Source organism: Notolepis coatsorum, assembly GCF_963971535.1.
Source record: "Notolepis coatsorum genome assembly, chromosome: 4".
Taxonomy (NCBI): Eukaryota; Metazoa; Chordata; class Actinopteri; order Aulopiformes; family Paralepididae; genus Notolepis; species Notolepis coatsorum.
In genome coordinates this window covers 94,016,957-94,043,117 of record NC_140168.1, presented here as the reverse complement: position 1 = coordinate 94,043,117, position 26,161 = coordinate 94,016,957, and the positions used below count along the sequence as shown (strand labels likewise).

Here is a 26,161-nt window from a genome sequence, read left to right as displayed (position 1 = left end):
TCAGTTTCCACATCAATGTAAATGTGCCAGAATTAGCTAATGAGCTAGTTTTCATCTGTAGTCCCTGTACCTAACATGCACGTCTTCATGGTGTGGGAGGAAACCAGAGTACCTGGAGGAAACCCACGTGAACACGGGGAGAACATGCAAACTCCACACAGAGAGGCCCCCTGCTGGGGTTTGAACACAGGACCTTCTTGCTGTGAGGCAGCGGTGCTGACCACTGTGCCACCGTGCCGCCCCAAAGGTTTAAAACAGAACCTACTCTGGGTAAATAAAGGTTAAAAACTAAATTTTAGCTAATTTGACTGAAGCAAATAAGTAAATTTGTTTTATAAAAAATTACTATCATCGACTAATATAGTTCATCCCTAGCATGAGGCAACAACATATAAAATATCATAATAATATCATATCTGACATATCGTATATATATATCTCAAAAAGGTTTAGAAAACTACAATATGATATCTGGGACATACTGTTCAAGTCACAGAAACTGAGTTAAAGCGACGAGGGCGGAGCTAGGCGATCATGGAGTAGACGTGTTTCACGTGAGCTCCCTTCTATCGTGCGAAATATACTTTTCTCCCCATTAGTCTTTATTTTATTTTTATTTGTTATTTGTCTGCTTGTTGAGTCGTCGAGTTTCAACTACTGTCGTCGACTTTTTTCAACTTTCTGCGATGTCGGTGGTGGAGACCAGATCCATGAGCACCCCAGCCGGCAAACTGCCACCGGGCCTAACCTCGCCGTCGCCCGGTATCAGTGAGATAAGCGAAGCTGTACTCTCGGTCATGACCAAACTCCGTGCAGACTTTGAGACACGCTTCGCTGAAACACAAAGAAAAGTGCAGGCGGAATTTTTTGATAACCTTCATCGAGAGATGTCAGATGAAATTAGGTTGGCGGTCGACCCGTTGAAAGACAAGATGGAGTCGCTGCACGTTGTCTCCTCGGCTAATGCTAATGAACTAGCCACGCTAACGACAGAGGTCTCACTACAAGGCGAGAGGATGGCGGGTCTGGAGACCTCCCTGCTGGCTAGGCAGGCTGAAGTTGCCAAACTACAGTCGGTAATTGTGGAAATGCAGTCCCGGGAGAGACGCTACAACATCAGGATTGTTGGTGTACCGGAGGGCAACGAGGGAGGCCGTCTCTCGGAGACCATGCCGGAATTGCTGCAGGAAATACTGGGGAAAGATGTCCTCCCCAGCCCTCCCGTATGTGAATCGGCCTACAGAGCGGGCAAGATCAGTCCTGGAGTGAACAAAGAGCCGAGGGCCATCATTGTCAAGCTGAACAGGCTTCAGCAGAGGGAGCTCATCATGCAGTCGGCCCGTGCCAGAAGGGGTAAACTAAGTCTTGGCGATCACAAAGTGGCCATTTTCGAAGACTTTACGCCGGAGGTTCAAGCACAGAGAGGCGAATACAAAGTGGTCATGTCCAGGCTATGGAAACTAGGCCTGAGGCCTACGCTATTCGCTCCCGCGAAATTATCTGTGCTGGGTAAGGACGATGATCAGCGTTCATTTTGGTCGTTGGCTAAAGCGAAGGAATATCTCGGGGGGATAGCTGAGACTGTAGCTTGATATCTATGTCGGGTGAGTGACTTGGCGATGTGGGCCTGAATACATTGATGGGGCGGACTACTCACAAATGCTTGTTGTCATGCCCAGACATGCTAACTGTCCACTGCCCATCCAAACTAGCGGGGCATCCCAATGACTTCTGTTACTTGCTAATGCTGACCTCATGGTCGTACGTGTGAAAAGCTAGCGAGCTAGCTGAACAATGTACAAAACAGATTCTAGCGTGCTAGCCGGATTCATCACTAGCTTATGCGCTAGCCTCGGGCTAGCTAGCAGGCTGTGTCTATCGCCCGCGCCGAGACATTCGAGACCCGTTAATGTTTACGTATTTTGGTTGTTGTTGCTGTTTAAGTGACATCGGTTTGCACAATTCAACGGTGATCGGGTCCTTAACTAACTTCTTGTATGCTTTTATTTTTATATCCAGGCTGTTTTGAGCTTTGGGCTCCAGTAGTAGAAGGTCGGTTGAATATATATATACAATATATGATAACAGGTTGTGTCAGGTATAGCTTATTACTATCCCCGGGTTAATGAAGGTGTTTAATTATATTCTTACATAGGTTATGTCATTCCAGCCGTTGTGCCTGATCAGAGGGGCTGTTACATGCGTGCACTTTGACCATAACCCTTTTTTCCCTTTCTTCTTATTGTCGCTGTTTAAATGACATCTGTTTGCGCAATTTAACTGTGATCCGATCCTGCCTTAGACTATCTGCTGGTATGCTTTAATTTAATTTTGTTTTGAATTTTCCTTTATCCATTTATGTTATAACATTGCAACATTAATACGCAGACTCGGAAGTAGATGGTTACAGGGTTGATGTTGAGTTATTATATAATAATGGCTATTTTTTCCATTATAGTTGTCTCATGTTAGGGCCAAGGCTCACGGTGGTTTTCGACCGATATCTTTATTGAATTTAATTTTAATTTTAATTTGTGTTTATTGGACTAGTGGGGGTTTAATCAGGGGTTTATCTAGAGGGGGGTCGGAGTGGAGAGCGTCTTATTGGATCCATGACTCCAGTGGGAAATTATAGGAAGATGACCATCCTTAGTGGATGGGGCATAGGGAGGGGATTGGAGAGTGGGTATAGGAGGGTTAATAATAGGACGGGTGGGTTAGGGTTTAGAGTAGAAGGAGGGGGGGTTGTAACTGGGGTGGTATTTTTCTGTGTTTTATGTACTGTTGTCTTATATGTGTGTAATTGTTCCTCCTCTTAACTCCTGGGATTGACCGTCTGGGCCCGCCTGGATCAGCGCCTCTGTACTCAGCCTGGCTGCACTGGTATGTTCTCTACGCATTTAGACAAACTCGACCATGGCTAAATTGAATATTTTAATTTGGAACGCAAGGGGTCTTAACGCCCCACACAAGCGTGCCAGTGTCCTTTGGTTATTGAAGAGAAGAAATATTAACATTGCTCTCCTTAGTGAGACGCATTTATTGGTGGGTGATGTGTCGAGGCTAGCAAATCGACAATATCACGTTATCTCCTCATCCTCAGCCGATGATAAGACGAAAGGAGTCGTCATAGTTACAAGACGTAACCTTGATATCAAAGTCCTGGATGTGTGGTCGGACACTGAGGGAAGGATTACTATAGCAAAAGTTGAGTTCTCTCATAGGAAGATGGCAATAATAGCATTGTATGCCCCTAACACATTTGATTCAGCGTTCTATAATACAATCACGAAGAATATGTTGGAACTTACTGGATACGCTCTCATTGTGGGTGGCGATTTTAATGCGTGCTGGGATGCGGAGATGGATAGGTCCGGGTCCTCTGAAACAAGCGACCAAAAACGGTCCTCTAAGGCAGGGGTTCCCAAACTTTTCAGGCCGCGGCCCAAAAAATAAGGCATCAGAGAGCCGCGGCCCAATGCACATCGTCAGGCTTTTTTTTTTTTTTTTTTTTTGCCATGCGACCGATTTTTTAAGCCAAATATCACTTCAATCCTATTAAGTTAGTTCAAGTTAGTTATTCATTTATATGTGCAATTTATGAGAGGGCTAACTTGTTGCAAAATAATAATGATAATAATAATAATAGCCTCATTAAAATACTATTTTGCTTCGGTTGTTTTCAGCGTTTTATGTGCATAGTTATTTAGTTTGAAATATTTCGTTGAAATAAGTAGATTTTTCGTTTTTGTTTATTTATTAAGTTAATATAAAACCATATAGTCACATTTTAGAATGTGTAAATGCATGCTTTTAATGTTTTTTAAGTGGCGAGTGACTTTTTTTGTTATTGCAGTCGCTCCCCTTCCGTCTGCTTTGGGATAGGACTCAGGAGCAGAGGTGGTTGAAACGCGCAAACTTCACACGCACTAATAAGCATTGGAGGCTATTAACAGTTTCACTATTAACAAGTTTCACCTGAAGAAGGCAAACGCGAAACATTGGTGACAATAAACAGCAAAGAGACAATTGAGTGTGCAACTTTCTTTATCGTTTTCAGTACGTTCTGTCAGTCTGCACCTCTTAAACGTTTTTGGGTGTGCTCCACCTTGTGCTATTAACATGCACAATAACTACACACAATAACAAAAACAACACAATAACCAAACAACCATGAAATGAATATAGGCCCTACATATAGATTCTATGATTATGAAAAACGTGTAGGCCTATGTACTTCAGAAAATGAACTATTTAAAAGCATCACAGTAGTTTGCTATATATAAAGAGATTATTATCACTTGCAGACTGATTGTCACAGATTCAACTAATATTATTGTATCATTCATCATGCTGCATATTTATTGCGTGGACTTGGGCTGTCTCTAACAAAGTGTGATGCCATGCTGTCACGCAGTCTGTCAACCCTCTCTCCTGTGGTGCGTTTATGGACGCCTGCATCACACCTGAATGAGAGTATAACAACGATGTTATGGTTCTGACCGTTTCCCCCCTGCTCACAGACATAGGAGGTGGTTGTGAAACATGCAAACGTTACGCAGTAATAAGCATTGGATGCTTTTAACACGCACAATAACTATACACAAAATAACACAATAATCAAACTATAAAATTAATACATATAGCGCGTTTAATTTAGTATAGGCGCCGCTAATGTTCAACTCACCTAATGAGATGGATGGGCACTATGCTTGGAGCACAACAAGTCCAGTCTGGGCTTGATTTTGGAGACAGCGACTCGGAGATCATCCTCCACATTCAGACGTGATCTGTACTTGTTTTTTATATAGGTCAGGGCAGAGAATGTTTTTTCGCATAGGTATGTCGATCCAAATGGCAACAATACATCCATTGCGGCATTGGATAGCTATGCGTATTCCCCCTCAGCGGATATCCAGAACTCAGCCAGCGGCTTGGACTGAAACTCCGTCTTTAAGGTTCGGTCGCTTGACAGTTCAACAAGCGCGTCCTCCAGGTCGGATGGCAGGTGTGATGCTGTTACTGTGAATGGGGATCTTATCCAGTCATGCTGTTCTGGTGCTGTTTCCTCGGGGAAATACTTTTTAAATCGTTCAAGAAGGGCTTTGAGGTGACTGGTTATGGACATCTTCACTGTGTTCACACTGAGTTCATTTTCCTCCATAAACTCATCCAGCTCTGGAAACATATCAATCCTGCCCATTGCTACCCGTGCAATCCAACGCTCGAGTTTCCTCATGAACGCCAGTATTTTGTCATTGAGCGACAGGATGCTTGTATTTTCACCCTGTAGTGAGAGATTAAGTCCATTCATTTTATCAAATATGCCAGACAGATAGGCTAGCCTTGTTATCCAGCCAGGATCGGAGAGGTGGGCAGCGAGCTGGGGCGCATTCTCCGCCAGAAACAAGCGCACCTCATCCCGCAGCTCAAACAGGCGCGTGAGGACATTTCCTCGTGAAAGCCACCGCACCTCAGTATGGAACAGCAGGCCTTCATGCTCAGAGCCCATTTCGTTGCAGAGAGATGCAAACAGCCTGGTGTTGAGTGGACGAGATTTTATATAGTTGACTATTTTTATGGCTGTGTCAAGAACACCTTTAAGCTCTGCATCGAGCGTTTTGCCCGCAAGAGCTTCTCTGTGAATGATACAGTGTGTGAACTTCACGTGAGGTGCCACTTGCAAGACTCTGGCTTTCAGTCCTTTATTTTTCCCCACCATCGCCCCAGCGCCGTCGGTACACACACCAACACACTCGTTCCAAGACAGTCCCTCCTCTTTCAGTTTCTCATCCAGTTTTAGGAAAACATCCTCACCTGTGCATGTTCCCTCCAGTGCAGTGCACACAAGCATGTCCTCCTCCAGCTTCCCATCAAATGTGTACCTCACAAATACAAGCAACTGGGCACAGTTCGAGATATCTGTCGATTCGTCTAGTTGCAAAGCATATTTGCCTTGCTTCACTCTGTCAATAAGCTGACACTTGATGTCCTGGGCCATATCTGTGATGCGCCGGGCAATTGTGCCGTTCGAGAGCGGCACGGATTCAATTTCACGAGCCAGTTTATCCCCATGCATATTCCGACTCAAAGCTATAGCAGCGGGTTTGATGAGAGTTTCCCCGATTGTGTGTGGCTTTTTTGCCCGAGCAATTAAATATGCCACCTCATATGAGGCCTTTTGCGCTTTCGCAGGGACTGATGTTTGTGTATATATCACCTTGTTTTGGCCTAGCAACTCTCGCTCTTTTCGGCGAAAAAAATCAACGTGTTTCTCAGCGAGAGAGGGGTGCTTTGTTTTTAAATGCCGTATCATTTTGGAAGGCTTTAAGCTTTCATTTGAAAGGACGTCGGCACACACGACACATTGAGGAAGTTGCACCTCGTTCACAACTTTACATATGAATCCATGTTGGATATATTCCTCACGATATTTTCGATATCTATAGGTAGGCTGTCGCTGGTCCAACTTTGGGTCGGTGCTTCTTTGTGTCGCACTTGGCCCTGGTCCCACATCATCCACATGGCTACTTTGACTATCACCTCCTCCCAATCCCGTGTCAGTTGATGGCCTTTCTGGCGGTGGAACTGCTTCTCGACTCTCCTCCGCTGGCTTCTCTGCTTCTCTGCTTTTTGCCGCAATTAACCAACGTTTCATTTTGAATTTGAGCTAGCTAGCAACAAGTATACATTTGCAACCGAAATTCAAATAACCACAGTGTGTGTCGCTAGTGTCTCGCCGTACCTCAAGTCAATCAAGAGTTTTATTTGTCACGCATACGAGTATACAAGGTGGTCTTGCCCGCAACGATTGTGCATAATAATATATAATAGAATCCAATAATACCTGTCACGTGCATTATGTATACGGACCATGGAAATTCATAGGCTGAATATTATTTATTATCATTTATTAGCATTTCTTTTTACCAGTAATGTAATTTTTTTTTTTTTTTTTTATTATTATGGGACATTCTGGAAATCATCTCGCGGCCCTCCCGTGGCTGCTCGCGGCCCACTTTTGGGTCGCAACCCCAACTTTGGGAACCACTGCTCTAAGGCCCTCAGGATGTGGGCCCAGGACACGGGGCTCGCAGACCTATGGCGCTTATCCAATCCCACCCTCAAGGATTACTCTCACCTGTCAGCCAGACACAAAACCTTCTCTCGAATAGACTATGCATTCGCGTCCCCTAATATGTTTGATAGTTTCGATGTCTCATTGGTTCCCCTGGCTCTCTCGGACCACAAGGGGATTTTCCTTGTGGCAACCTTTGGCAGGCTCTCCACGAGAGCTCCCAGGTGGCGTTTTAACTCAACCTTATTAAAGAACGATGATTTCTGTTCTGAGTAAACTAGCTGAATTCTTGCAGATCAATGTTGGCACGGTCGATGACCCCAGGGTCCTATGGAACGCATTGAAAGGATTTATCAGGGGTCATGTCACACTTTTCGCCTCCAATTTGCGTAAATCCCGGTCAAAAAAACTAGAAGGACTGGAAACATTATATGCGGACCTATACGCATCTTTGCAAACTAACTATAGTGAACGACTAAACACACAACGTAAGATAGTCAAGAAAGAAATAAACTCCATACTTAAACAGTCTGAGTTCTTGATACATAGGACAAGGCAAAATTACTACTTTCACGGCTCCAGGCCTAGCCATCTATTGGCAATGAAAATACGCTCGAATGATCATTTCTCGGATATCCCCTCGATCAAGACGCGACAGGGTACAGTCACTACTGATTCGAAAAAGATCAACGACACTTTTAAAGAGTTTTACTCACAGTTATATAGCTCAGAGGTTAATCTCGACGACTCTAAATTTGAATCGTTCATTGGCAGGCTTGAGATACCCCACATTTCTGAGGAAGAGGCTAAGGAACTGGGGAAACCGATCACTCTTATGGAACTAAGGGAGACGATTGCTGAAATGCAGAGGGGTAAGGCACCAGGCTGGGATGGTATTCCACCCGAGGTGTATTTAGCTTTCTGGGACCAACTGGGTCCATTGATGCTCGATATGATCAATTACGCTATCGAACAAGGGGAGTTCTCAAGAGATGTCAACATGGCGTTGATTCCTTTACTTCTCAAGAAGGACAAAGATCCCAATGATTGTGGTAGCTATAGGCCCTTGAGTCTTCTCGGGGGGACGATTTAAAAGTGTTTGCCAAGGTGCTGGCCCGCCGCCTGCAGAGATTTATGACGGTATTGGTACACTGCGATCAAACTGGTTTTATCCCGGGGCGCCTGGCTGCAGATAATCTTAGGAGGCTGTTGCATGTAGTCGATAACAGTAAAGACAATACAGCTCCGTCCACAGTTATGTCTTTGGATGCCATAAAGGCGTTTGACAGACTAGAATGGTCATACCTGTGGAAGGTACTTGAGGTCATGGGTCTTGGAAAGAATTTTATTCATATGATTAAAGTCCTGTATGCCTCGCCGTCGGCAATGATACTGACAGGCAAAAACTGTTCCACACTTTTCCCAGTCTCCAGATCTTCTAGACAGGGTTGTCCTCTGAGCCCAGGACTATTCGCGCTTTCCCTCGAACCATTGGCCCAATTTATTAGGCAATCGGAGGACATCGTCCCCATAATGATCAATAATACACCACACAAAATTGCTCTCTATGCGGATGACCTACTGATTTTTATGGATGACCCTTCCCGGTCGGCCACAAAATTATTGGGAATAATCGACGACTTTGGTCAATTGTCAGGCTTTAAGATTAACTGGAACAAATCAGCCTGCCTACCTCTTAATGAGCTGGCCAAGGCGGTGCGACTACCAGCTGATATCCCCATAGTGGAACATTTTAAATACTTAGGTATAGAGATATTCCCCACGCTGAGTCAAACTACTAAGTACAACTTCACGGGTACTTATGATAAAATACGCCAGGATCTAGACAGATGGTCGTCCCTTCCTAACTCCTTGAACGTCCTGCCTAGGATACATTTTGTTAGCTCAATGCTCCCCCTGCCCCCTCCAATAGACCACTGGCGCAAGGTACAATCGATGGTATCTAAGTTTATCTGGAATAACAAACGCCCGAGAATCAAAAGAGCTACTACTCAATGTAGGAAACAAGATGGGGGGCCTCGCAATCCCGGATTTTAAGCTTTATTTCTGGTCCTTTTCACTGAGACCTCTGATGTGCTGGCTAGACCCTGTAGATGCTGTATCTTGGCGCTCCTTAGAAGCGGCGGCGGTCTCACCGCTAAGATTGCAGGATGTGGTGTACTCCACTGTCCCTATTACGAAATGCCGACTGAGGTATGGACCGATCATAACTCACGTGATCCAGACGTGGCGTAATGTACAGAAGTCGTGTGGGGTTAAATGCCCATGGCACCTGGACTCTCCCATTTTTAATAACCAGCAATTACTTGTTGGGCACAAGCCGGTTAATATTCCTCAATGGCAAATGAGGGGGGTTCATACTCTGGAGGATATTTATGATAAGAACGGCCTCTGTGCGTTTCAGGACTTAAGAGAATTTTACGATCTTCCCGGCGAGTCCTTCTTTCTTTACCTTCAACTAAGGTCAGCGCTGAGGGCGCATGGCGTGCCGTGGGCTCAAGCTTTGCAACCACACCCCTTCCTCAGGCTCATAGTGGACAGGACGACCTCCAGAGGGTTTGTCTCAGACTTTTATACGCTCTTAATTCAGTCCACGTATAAAAATGTATCATTGGATACAATCTGGCGTGTGGATATCCCGGAGTTGGACCCCGAGTTTGACTGGGATGATGTTTGGGCAAATGTGGCATTGTCTTCCCGCAACCCCAATCACCAGCAAATTAATTTTAATTATATTCATAGGACCTATCTTACACCTAGGAAGCTATTTGCTATGGGACTGATAACCGACTCTCGGTGCACTTTGTGCTCTCAAAAGGCCACTGGCACTTATATGCATATGTATTGGGATTGCCCACCAGTGGCCCGCTTCTGGAGGTCAATAGCGGACAAACTTTCAGATCTGTGTGGCTTAACTATCCCATTCACAGCTGTTACGCTACTCCTGAACGATATAACAACACTACCCGCGTCCGTACAACTGAAAAGGGTTGTCCTAGCGGGCGTCACAGCGGCGAAGAAGCTAATAGCAATGAGATGGAAGGAGCCTGAGAAGCTCACAGTGATTAACTGGTCCCTAACACTGTTGGATGTGATTTATCTTGAGATATCCACGGCGCGGGTGATTGGGGTGGGGCAGGCTGGGATTGACCTATGGTTCGCAGCAGCTGAGCGGCTGAGCGGGGTTGGGGTGCTTGTTCGGGGGAGTCCGGCGGTCTCGTGGGAGGGGGAGGAGGAAATGTCTTGTCTGTCTTGTCTTTTGTGATGTCTTGAATTTAACTAGGGATTTTATTGGGGGGCAGCTATTTAGCTAGTTCTTCGCTATTTGGTCATCTATTAGATAGTACCCCTGGAATTTTGAATTTAAAATTGAAAAAGGTTGAACTCTGTTTTCTTTTCTTTTTGTCTTTATAATTTATAAATTGTTATATTCTGTATTATTATTGTTTTTGTTATTTTCCTGTGAAGTTCTGTGTATTGTGATTGTGATTAATGTGTTGTCTTGTTTCATGTAAGTAATAATAAAAAAAATTTGATCAAAGAAAAAAAAGGAAACTGAGTTAAAGCACAATCAAACAAAGTGAAATAGACACACTTTACAATCACTTTTAGAACGTTTTTCACCCATCAATGAGAAAAAAACCTTCACGGATGTATGTGAATATAACCCACATTTAGTTTGAAAAGATAAATCACGGATCAGGGCTTTAATTGCAGTGTCTGAAGTATTCACTGCACTGTTTCCCATTCATTGGTTTGTTATTGGCAGCCCACCGCAATATAAAACAGGCCCACCACAAAAACGGATCCAATAACACATGAATAATGTGTCATCTTGCATGGGCTCAGTAGTTTGTACATTATTGCCTCAGCCTGCCACCACAAAGAACCTGCAACTGTACTGAATAAACACTGTCGCTCCCACTCTGACTCAGACACTTGACTTGTAAGGAGAGGCGCTCCAAGGTCCATGTTTGTAGAAGAGGGTTGAGCCGTGATCAGTTGTACCCTTGAATACTGAGTGAATTAAATCACCATAGATGTGAGTAATATGGAAGGCTTGGTGATATGGAAACAAATGCACGTCACACACCATTAAACCCTTTCACTACCGCACTACAGAAGGTTAACCCTTTCACTACTACATTACAACCGAAAGGGTTAACCTTATGTAGTGTCGCTATGAAAGTGTTAACCCTTTGTCATGTGGCAGTGAAAGGGTTAACCTTCTGTAGGGTGATTGTGAAAGTGTTAACCTTCTGTAGTGTGGTAGTGAAAGGGTTAACTATGTAGTGTGGCAGTGAGAGGGTTAACAGTCTGTAGTGTGGTTGTGAAAGGGTTAACTGTCTATAGTGTGGTAGTGAAAGGGTTAACCGTCTGTAGTGTGGTAGTGAAAGTGTTAACCTTCTGTAGTGTGGTTGTGAAATGGTTAACCTGTAGTGTGGTAGTGAAAGGGTTAACCATATGTAGTGTGGTAGTGAAAGGGTTAACCGTATGCAATGTGGTAGTGAAAGGGTTAACCGTCTGTAGTGTGGTAGTGAAACGGTTAACCGTCTGTAGTGTCGCAGTGAAAGGGTTAAGCCTTTTGGTAGTTGGTAGTGAAAGGGTTAACCATCTGTAGCGTGGTAGTGAAAGGGTTAACCGTCTGTAGTGTGCTAGTGAAAGGGTTAACCGTCTGTATTGTGCTAGTGAAAGGGTTAACCGTCTGTAGTGTGCTAGTGAAAGGTTCTGTATGTTACATTCGAGTTAGAGTCCCACAGAGCTTGTCCTGTACCGAAACAAGCCTGTAACAAAAACAAATGGAAGACAAGAGTAAAACAATACAGTGACATGGTGACATGTGAGCTTTCTTCCATTTATAAATGTGACATCATGCTCTGGTTCCAGTCTGTGGTGTCATTCACTTTTCTTTTATATTCAACCCATTTCTCCCATTTTGACCCACATGTCGTCTCCTGCTCCCTCAATATGTGTGTAAATCTGTCCACGTCATATATTTCCTCGACTACACCCAGCCACTGTTCTTTTGTAGGTGGATCCACTTTGTACCATGCTCTTGTTATTGTTTTCTCACTGGCTACCAGTAGTATCTTTACCAGGTATTTGTCTTCTCCTTGTATGTTTTCCTGTGTCAGATTCCCCAGATATAGCACCAAGCCCATCTTAGGCACTATCCCAATATCCCCTCCCAGACACGATCTTTATTGTCACCGTCCGGGATGTCAAGTTTTGCCCGGCTGGTGTGTTGTTAACCGACATGTTCAACCTCTCGCTCTCTGAGCGCACAGTCCTCTCCTGCTTCAAGTCATCCACCATTGTGCCATTGCCAAGCAAGAGCAAGGTAACACACGCCTGTTAGATCCTGATCAAACTGGCCAGTATCACGTCTTCGTCTGTTTGGCCCTCCATCCAATTCCTCTGCGTTGTGTCATTTTAATGGTCCTGACGTCTCTATACTGGCTGATAAGATCCTTATCTCTCCCCGTTAGTACAATCCGCAAACCATAATAATTCTCCACCTCCGTAAGAATTCGACACTTCGACAACGTGAAATACCTTACAAGGAAAAGCGTGGTTTTATTTGATAAACAGAAACCTCAGCTCAGATGTTAACAGATTGTATTGTCCTTGAAGAGTCTATTCTAATGATCTTTCGGTGTGTTCTATTGTCCCTTTGCTGTTATGTCCAATAGTGGTCAGGCCTGGTCGTTAGCCTGAACCCTCCTCGTGTTAGCCGAAGCTAATGATGATGTGGCATTCTTCCTTCCCCCCCCCCCCCCCCCCTCCCTATGAGAGGAGAGAGTCTCTCAGTCCTAGTCAGATTGTAGTCTGCCCTTAGCCGCTCTTGGTCTGCCTTACACCCGGAAACACCGTTCGACTTATAGATCTTCGTCGTAACAACGACGGCCCCGCCTTCTCTCTGGTTGTCATGTGCCGCGTTGTCATGACAACTGCGTTAATAACCTTTCACACCATTAAACGTTTCATTCACTGTTGCATTAAAGAGGTCACCCCTCTCCCTCGCTCTGTACCGCTCCGTTATCTGTTCTTACAAGGAATTCAAAACATTCTCTCGCTGGCAGTGTGCCTCACAACAATCACCCTGCTCTACTGAACCACCGTCTCCTGCTTCCACCGTCTGCATGCACTTCGACCTCTCTGACCCGGCACCGTTTTAGCTGTGGTCATCTCCCCCCAATCTATACATCGCATACATTGAAAAAGCACCCCAAATCCTTCACGCCCGAATTACTTCCTTGCTCCGATAGTGCGCAAATGTGCTTTAAGAAGCACATTAAGAAATTGAAGCGCTTTGGATAAAAGCTGTTATATAAATGCAGCCATTTACCATTTTTAAAGTCATATTTAATACTTGATTATAAATCTTGAAATCTGCGACACTTAACCTGTTAAGCCTATAGGGGGGGACCCTGCTTTTCTTTATCATAAATCAATAGATCATAGATCAATAGAGACCATATTAGATCCCCAATTATCATATCATGGGGTATCATTGGAAAGCCACACTCATTGGCTACAACCCTGTGCAAAGATTTTTGAGATCGCCAAATGATTGACTGAGCTAGAGCCCCGAGAGTCTGGGGTGGTAATGTGTACTTTTGTGTACTTTGGGGCACGCCTCACATATCTGGACCTGGAGGACCACTGTCTGTCACCACAACCAATAAACTACAAGTTTTCCTAAACACCTGTCTGCGCCGAATCCTCCAGATTCGCTGGCCTAACACCATCAGCAACAAAGACCTGTGGCAACAAACACAACAACAGCCAGCAGAGAAAGAGATTCTCCAACGGTGTTGGAGATGGATTGGCCATACACTCCGTAAACCATCCCTGAGCATCACAAGACAATCTCTCAGGTGGAACCCCCAAGGGAAAAGAAAGAGAGGCCGACCACGAAACACCTGGCGCAGAGACTTGGAAGATGATGCCAAGAAGATGGGACACACCTGGGGCCAGCTTGAGAGGTTGGCTCAGGATCGGGATGCTTGGAGAACCCTTGTTGACGGCCTATGCCCCAAACGGGGTAAAAGGCGTAAGTAAGCAAGTTCAAGGTCAAATATGAATTCATAATTAAAATCGATTATCATTTATTACTGTATCTACAAATCCTTCTGTTTAATCATCTTCCCTTTATTCATTTGCTTAGATCTTTTTTACACTTGATCTCAATAAGGTGGTGAATGAGCTCAGTGAGCGACCTCGGTTATGGCACAATTGCAAAAATAAATCATTTATATTCTCCTTTTCTTCATTACAATTTACTCAAGCCTAGTAACAGACACAATATTTCTGACACTGGAAATACATACCCCCAGGTCCCTAGATGTTCCTAGATACCAAGAACATGCTAATTGACCTTGCAGAAGTGGAGCAATCTTCCATTTACTTAGGCATGTACCTTAGGCGAAATAGGGCTACAGCTTTTAAGTGGGCATTCATTTGTGAAATGATTGTGTCTTTCCTGCTAACAAAAGGAGAGACCAATGTCCCTCAGTAGACCTGTCGCTAAACCACGCCCCAAAATAGAATTTGTCCAATCATATCACAGGAAAAACTTCGCTGCAGAAAACTCTGTCAACACCAGAAAAGCCATTTGTGGGCTGCATCAAACCAGACGGCTGTGATCAAAACCACTGTGTAAGAGTTCAGTTTATATGTTATTATCTACCTAATATCCGATGGTGAAACGCTGTGCGTGGGGTACCTGTAATTTGGACACCAGGTACCCTGAAAGACTGGATGGAGGAGTATCTTTCATACCTTTCCCGAAGCCCAAACGAAAACTAGAGAAATGCAAGCGATGGATTATGTTGTGTCGTCGACCACATACACAAGTGAATGTGAAGACCATTACCAAGGACACTTATGTTTGCTCAAAGGTAAGGTCAATTCATAAAGACATAATATTTGACGGCATGTATTAGAAACGTAGACCAAACTATTAGTTTGCTAACGTTTGACTTTGACTGCGAACTAGCTCTCGTATATCCAGCCCAGTTAGCTAACGTTAGCAGCTAGCTAACGTTAGCTGCCAACATGTAACGATACCGCAGATATTTCTGCATCATAATGTGAGCCTTCTGTATCATAAGGTTAGCTTTCTGCATCATAACATGAGCCTTCTGTATAGCTTTCTGCATCATAACGTCAGCAACGTTACCGCAAGCCACGTGCATAACAGTGGAAATGATGACCAACAAGGACAGTTATAGATGTAATGTAGTGACCACCATTGATAGTATAAAGAACTGGCTAACAGACAACAGAATACTAATAACATGAATACTACTACATGCACTAAGAATGCTCGATGCACTTCAGATGCCATAGTGCCACTTGAAACCAGTAACAACAGGGACAACGATGTAAACCGTAAATAAGTCCTGGACTTTTCGTTTTATCCCTGACAAGGCAAACACAAATGTTGATCTGTCAAAGTTGTTATGTTTGTTGTCAATAAAATCCACTTTGAGCTGCATTTTATGTATGAAAGATGCTCCATAAATGAACTATTATTATTATCTGTCTATGCTTAGCTAATACTCAGCTTTTTGTGTTTTTTTCACAGAATGAGGTGTGCTGGAGATCATGTAAAGGTGTGCTTTACAATCATGTCATTAACTGAATCATATTCCTCTCCTCATTCACCTCCCCCTCATCCCTCTCCCCTTATCCATCACCCCTCTCTCCTCCCCTCTTACTCCAGATGAGGAGTGCCGGCCTGTGGGCACCAGGCTCCCCCAATGGAAGGTGGACATTACTAGAAAGCTAAACAGAATGCTTAAATAGGAATGTTAGAGGTTCTAGAAGGTACTACTATGACATCATCACCAACGTTCCAGAATGATCGGGCAGAACTAAGGTTCTAGAATGTACTGCCATGACATCATCACACACGTTCCAGAATGTTCGGGCGGCACTAATTTTCTAGAATGTTCCTAACAATAGGTCTGTGGGTGAATTATGTACCATTACAACTACAGTACTGTATTAAGGGGAGACACTACAGGTGAATAGGGTAAAAAAATTAACTAATAGATATCACAATGAAACTTCCCCAGTTGATTACTTATATTAAGACAATACTTTTTTGTATTACAAGTTTTCTGAAATTGTATGTTTAAATATGCAAATGAGGCATTATCTACTTAAATATGCACTAATTTGCATACAATTCCAGGACAGAAATCTGAACATTGGATAAAGCCATTTTCAAAATTATTGTTTCATTTTCTTGACATATTAGAGCCAAAGGTTATTACAGAGGGGATTTTGGATATCTCTTTTTATCACTCCATAAATCAGAAAATACTCCATTCAGTCCTTTTTTATGGTAAAATTCCATATTTCGCCATGTTTTTAGGAATAAAATGTGATATAAATCAGGGTATGAATGCAATATCAACAAACCCTTCTGAAAATACCTTCAGAACATAGATATGAATAGAACTGGAAGGTTTGGTGTATGTGAGTGCTACTGAAGTGGAGATTTCTGGCTCAGAGTATGAGGAAAAACTCTTAAAACAAATTTTTGGGAAAACGCCTTCAAAGTTCTGTATTGTAAAATGCCATACTTTTTTTTTAAAAGATATTTACAAACGCAATATCTAATCAAACCATTAGTAATAGACAACCTAAACACATGCCTGATAACTGAATAATAATAATAATGATGTTATTGAACTGAACAGAACTACACACAGGCTACAAACAGTGTAGTACCCCCCAATAGGCAAAAAATATTTAAATAGATATCACTATGAAACTTTCCCAGTTTGTTATGTACATATAAACTAAGAAAAAATATATTGCAAGTTTTCTGAAATGTATGTTTATATATGCAAATGAGGCAATTCCCCATTAAATATGTGCACATTTATGGATTCAATAAGGCAAAATGAAGTAAAATAAACAACTAAATGTGTGTTATTGACGTTTTATTGTCACTAGTTTCATAGAAGACATGTTTAGGAAGCAAAATATAACAAAATCTCAAAATCAACAAAAAAAGTATATTTGCCTATTCACCTGCAGTGTCTCGCCTTAAGTAAAAGTACAGTACATATTCTATAGGGTGTTCTTGTATTTCAGTGCATTCAACCCTCGATTGACCTGAAGGTTGTTAAAGTGGTCCAGTTATGCTGCTCTGTGTCCCTCAGATTGCTGGTTTACAATGTTAAAGTACTTAACACTTTGGCTGCCTAAGGTTAAATTCATGATATACCATAGATTGCCAGCGCTATTTGTCTATGGAGAAAGTCCCCTTCTTTGCAGGGCTATAACTTTTTAAATTCTATTGCTACATTGCCATTATTAGGGCCCATTCAAAGTCCTATATGTATTGTTCATTGTGTAGCAACGTTAAACTTTTTCATTCACATATTCATAGTAAAGTATGGTCTAATGTATAAGTATGTTTTCATCTCTTTCTGCAGCTTTCTCCAGAACGTGATATATAGCCCCAAATGCATTATATTGATGATGAAATACAGTTTGATGGCAATCAGCGCGATATAAAAAATTCCAACTAGACGTACTTCTAGAAGTTACTACACGTTAGGGCTGGGCGATATAACGATAACGATAAATATCGCGATATATTTTAATAATCGATATCGAATATCGAAATTAAAAAAAAATCGAAAAATCTTTTTTTTTTTTTTTTTTAATTTTTTTTTTTTTTTACCTGCAACAGGGCAGTTTTAAGAGACAGTGGACAGACTTGTCTTTCTTGCCTGCAACTTAAAGTAATGGCTTTGCTTGTCCAAATGACAATACTGACCAAATTCAGATTTCTTTTTCTCTTGTCCATTTATTTTGTTTGCTTTCTAATTTAAAATACATTTTGAAACCGTCTGTACACAGTAGGCTATGTGTGCTAGCAGAACTAGACTCCAGTCACGAGTCACAGTGCACATGTGCAGTGGTTTGTCCACCAAAAAAGCGCCAAAAGATCGAAAATAAACTAGCAGAGCCAGAACTGTTCAACTCCTCTGGAGCCACAGCCAGCAGAGAAGCCGGTTTACTTTAGCTTTTAAACCAGCTGCAGCCTGAGAACTGGAGTGTGAGGGGATGTAACACTAAAGATGGCGGCAATGACAAAGAATTGCTGCAAAATAAACATACATCTGTTGTTAAAATTTTTTTTTTTTTTTTTTTTTTTTTTTAAATTTTTTTTATACTTATAACAATTCGATAATTATCGATATCGAGAAATAAAATAAAATTATCATATCGTTATCGCGATATGATTTTTTTCCATATCGCCCAGCCCTACTACACGTCATCTGATGTTGACCGGATGGACGAGGGGGCGTTTATAATTCCGTGGGCAGCGTTATACCAATCATCTAATGTGGGTCAAATGTTGATAATAGCAGTTAGTATCGAAGACGGTAACGTTACACGCTGAAACTCACCCCAGTCTCCGCGCGCCGTTGGGCGATCATCGTAGAGTAGAAATCTTATCATTATGGGATATATTTTTACCCGGTCCATCTCCAGCTTGTATAATGGTATATACGTCCAAATCATGTTGTTTATCGAGTTATTGCCAATCGATCACCGTGTAGCGTGACGAGCCAGAGTCCCATGACCTATAGCGAGCGCCCGGAAGTACTACGGACGTCTAGGACAACCTCTATCCTGTTTGGCGATTGCGCCGATCGGCCACCAGATGGCGCTCCTGAACCGCCAGAGAGCTCAGTGGGTCCTGCTGGTGGATCTCAGGCCAGCGGAGGGGACATATGAATCCGATCGCAGATTTTTGAAATATTGATATAAGGACGACGTAACACGTCCTCCGGCAACTTTAGCATGGCCAGCAAAGACGTCTAAAGACGGTTCCCGGCAGTCAAAGTGTTAATCTTCATCAACAGTTGCTGATATTGCAAATGTCAACAGACCAGGCTATTAATCCATAATGGAGGTACTAGAAGAATATAATGTTAAATTACCATAGATGTATCAAAACAACACATGATATTGTTCGCTATTCCAGTTTATATCGTACATCCATTTGTGTAACTGTAAATCCATGTATATTTATTGTATATATTAAAAATAGTGGCTATTTATGTACACTTTAGTTGTGGGTTTTCTTTTCTAATCAGAGTGATCTATCTTGAGAATGTGTTGTATATGCATTTATTTATATTTATATAAATATATAGTATAACTTATACTTAGTGTTATAAGAAAAGCTATGTCCTGACCTGTATACCCATTTACTGTGATTTACAGGTATTTTGGTAAATGGCTGTACTTATATAGCGCTTTTATCCAAAGCGCTTTACAATTTGTTTCTCACATCTTACCCATTCACTCACACATTCACACACCGACGGTGGAGGCAACCATGCAAGGTGTCAACCTGCTCATCAGTGTCTTGCTCAAGGACACTTCGACACGCTGCCCGGGAGGAGCGAGAATCAAACCGGGAACCTCCGGATTACCATACGACTGCTCTACTCCCAAGCCACTGTCGCCCCCTATATTAAGTCTATTTTATTATTAGGTATTTTTACTTTGGTCTCTATCACTATACATTTATAGTTAGTGTAATCAATCATTTGACCTGATGTACACTAGAATGTGCAGCATACCATTCTCAGACGTCTCACCCCTTTATGGAGGATTGTTGGCATATTTACCTGGGTCACAAAAGAACCAACATAGCATGTTTACAAAAGAGGTGGATTATTCTGGTTGCAGAATGACAGCTCTCACTTTTTTCCTCATTCTAGTGACTAGTGTAGTGACTAGTGTAAGCAGAAGCCACTCTTGTGTTTTGGAGTTTACACTTTCACTACCACACTACAGACGGTTAACCTTCTGTAGTGTGGTAGTGAAAGGGTTAACCTTCTGTAGTGTGGTAGTGAAAGGTTAACCGTCTGTAGTGTCGCAGTGAAAGGGTTAACCTACTGTAGTGTGGTAGTGAAAGTGTTAAAGACTGAAGTGCACCTCACGGTGAAGCCGAGAGCAGGATGCTTATCGACAGGCAGCTTCATGCAGGTAAAATAATAAACGGGCAGAAAGACCGGCGGTGCCAGTTTGCATTTCCATAGACTGATAGATGGCCATCAGTGTCGCATGCCGGGCATTCCCACTGGCCTGGCTCCCCTCCCGACGGTTATGCAAATATACACTAGACACCTTCTGCAAAGTACCAGAATATTGTCACAGTGTGTTCATGAATTCCCCTATGCAGTTTTTCCGTGTCAACATCTACTGAAATCTTTTTTTTAAACTTTTGCCTATATTACTACCTACTATGCTATGTTGTAGTATTTTCCCAAGCTAAATGGTTAGGTTCTGTATCAGAACCTAATCTCCTCTGCTCTGCGTTGTGATTCAAAAACTTTAAAGCCCTGGGAAATACTTTAAACAAAGACTCGAGGGTCTTTGTTATGACGCTCAGCGGTGCAGCAGGAGGAATGAGGAGAAGAGGGTAGTTAACAGCAGCTGTTTAATCAAAGTTCAGAGTTGTATACAAATTACAATAAAGAATGCTATAAAAGATTCAAGGTACCGGAGCACTATGCCGCTCTCGCCCTATCTAAGAAATCAGATTAATGAATGATAGTTGATAAATTGTTGATGGCTTTGTTCTCTTGGCTAGTGAACAAAGCAGTCTATTCTCCCTCCAAAGTTCTGTTCTTTGTTCTTCTGCTCCTCTGCCCGCGTCGGTGTGTGTGGTCTCCTGGTCGGTGAGTTGGTTTCAGAGTTCCCCCTCACCGTCACCCCACCCCAGTTTATATCCCAACCTAGAGCCTTCTGCGTGATGTCATCAAAAATGACATCATCAAATCCTTTCATCCAATCCCAGGCCAGCTACGTTTGGATTTGAAACAGGGGCTGTCCTTACACAGCCAACTGAACCTTCCTTTGTTTAAGCCCAGAGAATAGTTTCACTGTATATTTAGTACTTTGGTTGGTGAACCCCAAGATATATTGATTACATAAACACAGAGAACAGTTTATCTTGATGCTAAATGAGACTCATAATCATTGTATATTTCATATCAGTTTCACTCAGGATTGTTACCCCAATATAACAGACATTTGCAGTTATTTCACATTGTGTTGAGTGATTGTCTCTGAGCTAGTATAATCACATCATATTATCACACTACTCTATTCAGCCTCATCAGTCCAGCCTAACAGTCATATATGCAGGTAAACCTCCTATCTCTTTAAACACACATTTAAGTTATTTAACTATAATTCCTATTTGAGACTTTTCATACTACTCAGACCGGTTGGCTACACCTGTGTTGTCCCTAGGCCGCGGGCCAGCCGATACCAACTGCATGTGATCTGATCATCTCATTGTTTTAGCTGTTTACCCACCCCCCTTGTAAACAGTTGCTCTATTGTCTTGAAGGAAACCGGTTCTGTCGCACCTTCCAAGCTGTTGATTACTTCCTCCTGCGCTAACTTGGCCCATGGACTGACTGAATAAGACAGCTGTTTTGACTAAATCTTATGTTGGCTTAGAACCTTTTTGATTGGCATGTTTCTACAAGATTATTACACATTAGTTTGATTTGAATTCCCGTTATGATCTATGTTCAAAAACTACCACTATGTCTATACTACTATGCACTCAAGACTAGCACTCGGGTTCGACACTGTTAGACGAACAATCTTACTTATACCCTTAGCTGCCAGAGTTGTCTCAACTTCTCGCGTGGGCCTGTATACACTGCATGATCGGATAGGAGACACGCAACATCACTTTCACAGTAACCATGGCGTGATGGCAGACCATCCAGGACCCAACTCTGTCGCGAAGACCGTGGTTTGCACTCTTGGCAATCTTTTTTTTATTTTATTTTTTTTATCTTTTCCCCCCCTCCTTTTTCCGATTTTTCTCCCATCCCACTGTTAGTCGTTATGCCAATTCCCAACCCCCTTCCTGGTTGTCCGTCGCTGTCCACAACGCCCAGGACCCACCCATCAGCTTTCCCACCCTTAACACTGCCAATTGTGTTAGTATGAACGACCAGCCAAGCTGATAGCAGCGCCGAGAGCTGGATTCGAACCCAGCGTCTCCAGCGTTGATGGCGAGCGCCTTGCCCACTACACCACCACTCTTGGCAATCTTAAAAGCCCTGTTTGGAAATACTTTTGGACTTGTCAACTTGTGGAACCTCGAGAGAAAGTTGTATGTAAGCTATGTAAACTACAGCTGGCCTACAGCACCTTTTTTTATGCTAACACTATTTTGGGAGTTCTAACGTCAAGAATGTAGCCTACTTTTCCGATTTACTTTATTGTAAATAGGGATGCACCAATCCGATATTTATTTTATTTATATAATATAATAAGAAATAAAATAAGAAATAACAATTCAGTACATTTATATCTGTGTTAATTTGTTACATTTAGTTTCACTAAGTTAGGAAAGTAATGTTTTAAGTCAAGCCTGATGTTGCCTTGCACAAAATGATCCCAGTCTCTTCCAACACAGTGAGGCATACAGTTTAATAATTGAACAATGGGTATTTACATTAATATTTACATTTAGTCATTTAGCTGACACTTTTATCCAAAGCGACCTACTAGTTCTGTACGAAACGGGACTTCTTGGCAAGTTGGGCGGCACGGTGGCACTGCTGCCTCACAGCAAGAAGGTCCTGGTTCACAGTGGTTAGTACTGCTGCCACACAGCAAGAAGGTCCTGGTTCACAGTGGTTAGTACTGCTGCCTCACAGCAAGAAGGTCCTGGTTCACAGTGGTTAGTACTGCTGCCTCACAGCAAGAAGGTCCTGGGTTCACAGTGGTTAGTACTGCTGCCTCACAGCACGAAGGTCCTGGTTCACAGTGGTTAGTACTGCTGCCTCACAGCAAGAAGGTCCTGGTTCACAGTGGTTAGTACTGCTGCCTCACAGCAAGAAGGTCCTGGTTCACAGTGGTTAGTACTGCTGCCTCACAGCAAGAAGGTCCTGGTTCACAGTGGTTAGTACTGCTGCCTCACGGCAAGAAGGTCCTGGTTCACAGTGGTTAGCACTGCTGCCTCACAGCCAGAAGGTCCTGGTTCACAGTGGTTAGTACTGCTGCCTCACAGCCAGAAGGTCCTGGTTCACAGTGGTTAGTACTGCTGCCTCACAGCAAGAAGGTCCTGGGTTCAGTGGTTAGTACTGCTGCCTCACAGCAAGAAGGTCCTGGTTCACAGTGGTTAGTACTGCTGCCTCACAGCACGAAGGTCCTGGTTCACAGTGGTTAGTACTGCTGCCTCACAGCAAGAAGGTCCTGGTTCACAGTGGTTAGCACTGCTGCCTCACAGCAAGAAGGTCCTGGTTCACAGTGGTTAGTACTGCTGCCTCACAGCACGAAGGTCCTGGTTCACAGTGGTTAGTACCAGGGGTGCAGTCGTAATATGGGCGGAGGCCAAACGGTATCCTATTATTATGCAAAGTCTAGGCACTTATCACCTAGACTTTGCATAATAATAGGATGCGCGCACTTCGAAGCCCAAACGCCGTTTGACCGCGGTTGCCCAGCACTGCACCACTGGTTAGTACTGCTGCCTCACAGCAAGAAGGTCCTGGTTCACAGTGGTTAGTACTGCTGCCTCACAGCAAGAAGGTCCTGGGTTCACAGTGGTTAGTAGTACTGCTGCCTCACAGCAAGAAGGTCCTGGTTCACAGTGGTTAGTACTGCTGCCTCACAGCAAGAAGGTCCTGGTTCACAGTGGTTAGTACTGCTGCCTCACAGCAAGAAGGTCCTGGTTCACAGTGGTTAGTACTGCTGCCTCACAGCAAGAAGGTCCTGGGTTCACAGTGGTTAGTACTGCTGCCTCACAGCACGAAGGTCCTGGTTCACAGTGGTTGGTACTGCTGCCTCACAGCAAGAAGGTCCTGGTTCACAGTGGTTAGTACTGCTGCCTCACAGCAAGAAGGTCCTGGTTCACAGTGGTTAGTACTGCTGCCTCACAGCAAGAAGGTCCTGGTTCACAGTGGTTAGTACTGCTGCCTCACAGCACGAAGGTCCTGGTTCACAGTGGTTAGTACTGCTGCCTCACAGCACGAAGGTCCTGGGTTCACAGTGGTTAGTACTGCTGCCTCACAGCACGAAGGTCCTGGTTCACAGTGGTTAGTACTGCTGCCTCACAGCAAGAAGGTCCTGGTTCACAGTGGTTAGTACTGTTGCCTCACAGCAAGAAGGTCCTGGGTACGAACCCCAGCAGGGGGTCTGTGTGGAGTTTGCATGTTCTTCCTGTGTTGGCGTGGGTTTCCTCCAGGTACTCTGGTTTCCTCCCACACCATAAAGACATGCATGGTAGGCAGGGACTACAGATGCTCATTAGCTAATTCTGGCACATTTACATTGATGTGGCAACTGAAGATGTTGATTAACGTGCACTGTCCCTGGGTAAAAAAATAAAATAAACGTATTTGGCCCTTAAAATAAAAAACATTTCTGTGCTTTTATTTTGAAGGCCAACTCGGGTTAAGTCCCGTTCCACCTTACTTGTTGAGACTTTATGCATCACTGTCTCCTCCCCCGCAGCTCACCTGAAGGAACCGCTGGAGAACTACATCGCCGGCCTGAGGAAGGTGCGTCTGATCCGTGCCACCAAGAGGGAAGGGCTGGTGCGCGCCCGGTTGCTAGGGGCGTCCATCACCACGGGCGACGTGCTGACCTTCCTGGACTGTCACTGCGAGAGCCACAAGGGCTGGCTGGAGCCCCTCCTACACAGGTGACCACTTCCTCTTCCTCTAACCCATCAGTTACTAGTTACTTTTTTTTGTTTGATCCACTTTTTCTCCTTTTTCAGTTTTTTCTCCCATCCCAATTTAGTCATGGCAATTCCCCCCTCCCCTGTCTTGATCGTTGCTCGCATGTGCCCCTCACTGGTCGTTCGTAGGGAGGGTTGAAGACTCTATCGCATGTCCCCTCCGATACATGCGGAGTCAGCCAGCCACTTCTTTTCACCTGCCAGCGAGGACTCTCATTGGCGAGGTGTAACGTGTGGGAGGCTCACACTACCCTTGACATCTCCTGTCCTTGCTGTGCAGGCGCCCTGACCGACCTGTAGGAGTCGCTGTTTACAATGACCAGATTACCACCCTTCGACTCCCCTCCCGCTGACTCTGCCAATTGAGTTAGTATGACGGCCGGCCCAAGCCGGAGGCAACACTGACAGCCCGTTGGTGACGAGCGCTTAGACCGCTGAGCCGCCCAGTTACTAGTTACTTTTGAAGAAAAAGATTTAGCATTGAAAACATGGCAAATGTATGAAGATAATGGTCTTTCAAATCTGAAGCCTGTCATCTTTAAGAGGACGTAATCAGAGCAGAATAACTGGACCACATACCACTTTTAACACATTCGGTGCCATTCACGTGTTAACACATTTCTGAGGCCTGACCGTTGAGTGGCAATCACGTGTTAATGCGTTTCTGGGTAGTTTTAATTTAAAAAAAAATTTTATACCCTATTCAATGTCAGGGAGCTGTATGTTGCCTGTAAAAGACATACTGGAACACCAAAGGTGCAGTACCGGCCGCATCCTACCAGACAGCGGTATTGAGCACCCTTTGTAACATTGTGTCTTGGGCTGTCCGTCGACTATATGGGTCCGGGCGGACTTTTCCTTTGTCGGGCAAGTGGAGCGGTTGTCCCGATCGGATTGAGAAGAATCAAGTACTCCCGATCCGTGTTTTGTGATGGACATAATTACTTGGAAAGGCGATCAGATAATTGGAATATTCTTTTTGGGGCACATCCTAGTCAAGGTAAGGGCTATATGATATCAATCTTGCGTTGATCCGAGCATGCCTTCATTGCGATCCGAAAGTGTTACTGTAACGTTACTCCACAACGTATGCTGTTGGTGGCGATCAGAGCATCACAAAACTACCCCCCCCCCCACCCTTTCATGCATTCATGATGGAAACATAATACCCATCATATGCATTTGATTTTTTAATTGTAGCGTGTGTAGGGACGAAATGCCAATGCATTTAGTATAATACACGTTGCATGCTATTACCAGCCTCCCAGGAATGACCCTAGACCGCTCGAAAA

General features: G+C 43.7%; 1 protein-coding gene across 1 annotated transcript in view; it reads left to right on the top strand.

Annotated features, from left to right (window-relative positions):
- The window catches only part of galnt12 (UDP-N-acetyl-alpha-D-galactosamine:polypeptide N-acetylgalactosaminyltransferase 12), a 145,161-nt gene that overhangs the window by 25,667 nt on the left and 93,333 nt on the right, over positions 1 to 26,161 (top strand). The window contains exon 3 of the mRNA XM_084313234.1: positions 24,641 to 24,830. Within this exon, the coding sequence (XP_084169360.1) occupies positions 24,641 to 24,830 (190 nt within the window). The remainder of the gene's footprint in view (positions 1 to 24,640; positions 24,831 to 26,161) is intronic.